The 6522-nt window shown below is 40.0% G+C and overlaps 1 protein-coding gene across 1 annotated transcript in view; it reads right to left on the bottom strand.

Moving 5' to 3' along the window:
- The window catches only part of LOC122088426 (DExH-box ATP-dependent RNA helicase DExH6-like), a 46808-nt gene that overhangs the window by 6683 nt on the left and 33603 nt on the right, over window positions 1–6522 (bottom strand). Inside the window, exon 9 of the mRNA XM_042657695.1 lies at window positions 2756–2808. Within this exon, the coding sequence (XP_042513629.1) occupies window positions 2756–2808 (53 nt within the window). The remainder of the gene's footprint in view (window positions 1–2755; window positions 2809–6522) is intronic.

The following is a 6522-nucleotide window of genomic DNA, read 5'->3' as shown; positions in this document are numbered from 1 at the left end:
AAAAGATAAGAAAAACTAGCAGAATTGCCAGTGAATCCTTGCATGAAGTCTTCAATTGGTTTTACACCAAAAAAAAAAATCTTCAATCCAGTAGTTTTGGTAGCAAAGAGAGGCTTGGTGAAAGGCTGATGGACAGATAATTAAAATCTAAAGTGTTTGTTTCCATCTCTATCCCTTCATTCTACCACTCAAGTCTGCACAAAGGGACTTGAAATATGTGAAGTTACCAAAAGCTAGCCTCTCCCTAGAATCCTAGATGGCTTTCTTGTACAATGGTCGAAATACTTCTAAGTCAAAAAATTATAATGAGAGGTTTTTTTTTTTTTAATGGTCCAAAATATTTTGAATTTCGGTCGAAATCTGGTACATTTCAGTTGGCCATTTCGATGATCGCCATATTCTAGATTCAAGGAAACCCTAACTAAGCATCTCTAACATATTTGAACCTTTAGATTGTAAAAAATGCACTCAAACTGGTAGTTTGGCTTCAGACCCTATATTGGTATTGTACATTGTACATTTCGGTATCCTATCTCTTATATATAATATTCTACACAAGCATAACATTCAATAAAAGCAATTGAAACATGAATAATGTATTAATAAGAAGAAAACCCATTAAAAGTACACCAATATTAAAAACTGACATCATAGACAATCTATAGGGATTGCCTATTTAAGTATGTTTAGATATATTTGAAGCATTAGATTGGAAAAAAGAACACCAAAAGTGGTATTTTGGCTTTGGACCTTATGATATGGTGGGTGGTCGCCATATCATCCACTGCCTAAAGAATCTTTCAGTCTGTCACAACAGCCATATAGGTGGAAAATTTTGAACAAATGATGCTTTAAATCCACCCAAATGTTGAAGTGGATGCTCCACTGTTGACCATGAAGTCTTGCTTCAGTAAAAAAAGAACTTTGCCAAAAAATTAAAGACTTTGTAGAAGTTTTGAAGTTCTCAAGTGCAAGGGGGTGAAAGCTCAAAATTCACAAAAATGAGTGGAAATTTCTTGTAATATTGCCAAAGGAGTTGAAATGAGTCAAAATGACTGATATTTTGAAATTTCGACCGAGGTGCCGAAATCTCAGCTGAAATCTAATAGTCCTGTAGAGTTAACCCATGTTTCGTTTCAAGGCTTCTTGAAAACATAATATTTCACAAAATTTCAGACCAAAATTCGAACTATGATTCAGTATAGTTGAATATGCAAGGAACCCTCTATAGTCAAGGATCAATAACCTTGTCACCATCTAGATTTTTTAAGTGAATAAAAAATTCAATACCAAAGAAAAGGAGAATAAAACAAAAAACAACATACAAAGTGCAGCCTTTACATGGGGGGAAGCATGGGGTTGTAAAATAGAAGGGGAGAAGCCCCAAGAATTTACAATAAGCATATTTCTAGGGGAATCAATACACTGGCCAGGCGACACCAAAATCTTGGACTTGACATCAAAGAGAATAGAGTTCCAAATCTACTGGAATGATATAGCCTTGGAGGTCCACCTTCTGAGGTTACGCCCAAGACAGATATGGAGATAGCAGCACCAAAAGCTAATTTACCCACCATGTCACAACAATTCTTCTTCTCCACGGCCAACAATTGGCAAGAAAACCACACCAAACTGCAGAGAAGAAAGGGAAGTCAAAAGAATAAGTGATTCACATCTTCAAAGGCATTCCAACATAGAGAAGCATTGGGGACAGACTCGAATCTTCCGGCGGATAAGGAAAGACTGTGTAGGGGGACAACGGATGAAAACCCTCCAAACAGTGAATCTATGGCGAGGGATGTGGCTCTTGAACCAGGCCAAATTGCGCCAGGCTTTAATGCAAAAACAAGCCCTGATGAGGTCCCAAGCTGACTTGGCACTGAAGAGACCCAACGAGGAGGCAGACCAACAAGTAATATTACCACTACCAATAGTCTCCTGGGAATACTCGGCAAAGCACTCCAGATTGTAGACAAGGGGGAGGAGGGGGGAGGCCAACCATCCTGCTGAATGATGTCAAAAACCATATCGAATCTGCTATAACTAGAACTACAAATTCCTCTATCTCCAACTGAGAGGAGGAGAACCCCATGTGGGTGCCAGTGGTCAAGCTAAAATCTAGCAGAAGATATGTCTTCAATATGAGATTTGATTATTCCATAAGCAAGAAGTCTGAGCTTGAGGATCTTTCTCTAGACCCATAAAGCATCAGATAAGGATGGAATAGTCTAGAATAAGTCATTGCGCAGGAGGCGAGAGTAGACCCAATCAACCCAAACACTCTTCCATTCAGCCACTAACTTCCAAATCGTCTTGAGAATACCAGCATGATCGACATCTATGATTCTTCTCAAGCCAAGGCCCCTTCATCTTTAGGGAGACAGACAAAAGCCCAACTGACAGGGTGGAGAAACCTGGTTGTGTCACTGCCCTTCCAAATAAAGGCACACGTGAGAGGCTCTAACTTCGAAATTGTTGACTGAGGAACCCTAAAAATGTTGGACTAGTAGATGCAAGAAGACTAAGGACAGATGTATATTACTCTCCTTTAATTAAGCTAAATATTCATGGACGCATCCAACTCCTCATGATTCAATATTTCTTCCAATTTCTAAGTCACAAGTCCATAACAAACAACAATCCATGTCTAATCTATGTAAAACCACCATGGTCCCATGGACCATATACTTGTAAGCTGTAACAATTTTGCAGCATGAAGCAATAGAAACAACAAGAGTCTTTTTTCAGAAAGTACCTGAGAATTGCTAGCATAAAATCGGAGAACCGATCCCTTTCATGAATTTCATCCTACAAATACAAAATGTATAGAGGTCATACACCGCCCTAAACCATCAAAAATCATATGGGAATTCCAACTCTGAAGATATGAATATAAAGAGAACTTTATATAGTAGGCACACATATGATGAAAAGAAAGCCAAGTATACGCAAGCTAGAAAGATGAAAAGAAAAAAATTATTTGTATAAAGGTATAAAAATAAGTCATGCATTGTCACATTGGAAATACTCATCAAACCTAGAATGGTAGAATTCATTTTTTAACAAACATTTAAGAAAATCAAACTTCGATGTAGGTTCCAAATTAATAGAATTGTTTCCACCTTTGAGTTTTATAATAGGCATAGAAGGACAAGTTTCATCATAATTCTAGATTGGACCAATTGTCTCCATGCTAAAATCCCTATACAATCCATTTGGTTTACTAATTCTTTTCTAATCAAAACCAATTAAAGTGAAAAATACTTAAACTTTGGGGATTAAGACGAAGACAGGAACCCTTAGATCAAGATAAACTTATGCTTGTGGAGTTAACCTCTTATTTATATTGTTCTGGAGTGAAAATTTCGGATGTAAGGAACAGAACGGTACGAGTCTCATCAACATAGGAAACTTAGGATCAAGAAGAGACTAACTAGTCACGATCTTAAGCTAGTCCTACAAGCAAGTATGATCAAATCAAAGGAACAGAAACGCAAAACTAGTGCTTGTGCTATGGGATGGTCGAGCCATCCCATGTCCCCCCGACACCCCTCAATGGCTCTCGCAGCGACCCAAGGAGAGCAGAGAGATACGCGTCCAAACAAAGGTTATAAGAGACTAATTATTCTCCTAAGCAATCTTGCTGAGGATACTAAGTGTGGTCTTGTTTGTGCACTCAGAGCATACCAAAAAGGTGAGTAAAATCCTAAAATCCGGTTGCTAACATGATGGTTCGGGTACCATTATATTAGACTATCGACAGATCCATGAAGGCCAGAATAAACGTTAACTCTATCATCAATGCTCTTGTCAAGTGAAGGCTCCCCTCTCTCCTCTGTTGAAGATATCAAGCTTAAGTCAGTAAACTCCTCAATAAATCCATCCCCGCTCCCTCCTCCAAACCCTCCAAGCGATCCCTTCTAACATAGAAATCCTCTTAATTGTCCTCTCTCATAAATCCAACAGAGCTCCTGGTCTGGATGGTTTCAGTTTGGGTTTCTTCTCCTCCTCTTGGGATATCATCAAGCAAGACCTCATCAAAGCCCTTCGAAGCTTCTTTAACCCAAGCCAAATCAAAGGAATCAACCAAACCTTTCTTTGTCTCACCCAATGAAAGAAGGTGCCTTGTCTGAATTCTAGCCATCTCCCTTTGCAACCTTTTGTACAAGTCTATTGCCAAAATCCCTGCCACCTCAACTTGGTGGTTGATTCCCTTGGACAGTGGCAACCAATCAGCTTTCATCCCTAGAAGATGCATGTTTGACAAATCCTTCTCTGCTCTGAACTTGTTGAAGCTTAGATAGAAAATCACACCTTCCCACTGCCCTTATGAATATTGACAGTCATAATCTTTCAACTCCATTGTCTTGGGATTTCATTAATAGTGACTTGCATAAGATGTCTTTTCCACCGGTCTTCATCAACTAGATCTATCATTGCATTTCTTCCCTACTTTTTGTTCTGGTCAATAGTAGCCCTGTTGGGTTTTTTGCTTCTTTAGTTGCCATTCGTCAAGGTTGTCGCCTTTCCCCCCATCTTCATTTTAGCTCTTGAAGTTCTTTCCAAAACCCTTCAATCATGTATGGACCAGCATCTCATCACACACACATCCAAGTGTAAGTCCATTAAGATTTCGTATTTGGCCTTTGCTGATGAACTAATGATCTTCTCCAAAACTAATGTCTCCTTGGTAGAGATCATTATGGCCTTCTTGCTTCACTTTGGAAGTATGTCAAGTCTCCGTATCAACCCCTCCAAATCTCTAATGTTCCTAGCCGATATCCTTAAGGCTGACAAGTCTTGTCTTTAGATATGTTTGGGTTCTCCTTGGGCCACCTGCCGATCAAAATTTTGGGCATAACTTTAATCCCCTCTCGGTTGACTACCCACCACTACAACCCCATTTTAGATTGTTTGTGCAGAAGGCTCCAAAATTGGAAAGGCAAGCTTCTCTCATATGCCGGCCATCTAGAATTAACTAGATCTATTTTACAGGATGCTTACATCTACTGGTTTGGCAACTTTGGTCTTCCTAAGTCTACCCTTTCGAAGTTGGAGTCTCTCATGTGTGCCTTTCTTTGGAAGGGTTGTGATTCTTCCAGATTTCTTCACCCCATCAGTTGGGCTTCTGTATGCCCCCCCCCCCCCCAAGATGAAGGGGGACTTGGTTTGAGAAGAAAAAAAGGCGTCAATCAAGCCATTATCCTCAAGCTGATTTGGAGGTTGGCGGCCAAGAGGAAGTGTATATGGGTAGACTGGGTCTATTCCTACCCCCAACATAATGCTCCATTTGGACTGCTCCTTTTGATGCCTCTTGGGTCTGGAAAAAGATCCTAAAGCTAAGACCTCTTGCTTAAGGGGTTATTAAATCCCAGATTAACGGTGGCTCTTCCAATAGATTGTGGCAGGATATCTAGTAGCCGCTCGGAGTTCTCTTGCACTCGATTGGAGACAGCTATAAATAGCTCTAGTTATGGTAGATTGGATATGGTTTCGGACATTATTTGTTAGGATGGTTGGTCTAACCCCCCCTCCTCCCCCACTAAGTCTGGCTCTTGGAATGCTCTGCCAAACATCCCAAGAAGACCTAGTGGTAGTGGTGATATAGTTTCTTGGTCTGCTTCTTCTTCGGCTCTCTTCAGTGCTCATTTGGATCGGAAACTCATCAGGGCTCACGGGTGCATCAAAGTCAGGAGCAATTTGGTTTGGTTCAAGAGGCATATCACCCACCACAATTTCACAGTTTGGAGGGTCTTCTCCCACTACCTCCCTGCCCACTCTGCCCAATCCGTTCCTCATTCGCTGGAAGATTTTAGTTTCTCCTCTTTGTTGCCTCTATTAGAATGCCACTAAAGACGTGGATCACCTCTTCTTCGACTACCCATTCTCTATTGTTGTTTGGAATAGTCTTCTAGCCAAATGTTTGCCTCGGAGAAGAAGAATATTGCCATTTGATTGAGAATGGATCTAGGTAGACATATCCTTCACTGGGATATCTTGCTGGAACACAGTGTGCAAGCTTTCATTTGTGCTGCCATTTCCCAAATTTGGTTGGAGGGTAATTAATGTATGATTGGATCACAAGTGATCCAATCCTAGGTAATCCCGTTTTCTTGTTTTCTACCAATATTTTAGGCCCATTAAACTGGTCCATTACAAATAAAACTCATGGGATCAAAGGCCCACCACATACATAACGCAACCCAAGGCTTATTTGCAATAAAATAAGCTCATTAAGTGACTTATCTGCATCAGCAATCTTAAGAGTTGGTCCTCGAAGTCTAGATCTCTTCAGAAGATCTGAAACTCCATTACATATTACATCAATGATCGATCAATCTCCTAATCATGTGCTAAACAGACTGATTGTTGACTTTTGGGGCCTTCCCATTTTATTTTACAAGCCCATTTATGCCCCCCCCTCTATCCCTAAAAAGTTTGGGCTTTGTATTTTTGTTAGTTTTGTTGTATTATTCTTTGCTTTATATTTTTGTTAGTTTTGTTGTATTATTCTCTCCCCCC

The sequence above is a fragment of the Macadamia integrifolia genome, chromosome 9 (assembly GCF_013358625.1).
Source record: "Macadamia integrifolia cultivar HAES 741 chromosome 9, SCU_Mint_v3, whole genome shotgun sequence".
Classification (NCBI taxonomy): domain Eukaryota; kingdom Viridiplantae; phylum Streptophyta; class Magnoliopsida; order Proteales; family Proteaceae; genus Macadamia; species Macadamia integrifolia.
This window is presented reverse-complemented; position numbering and strand designations above follow the sequence as displayed.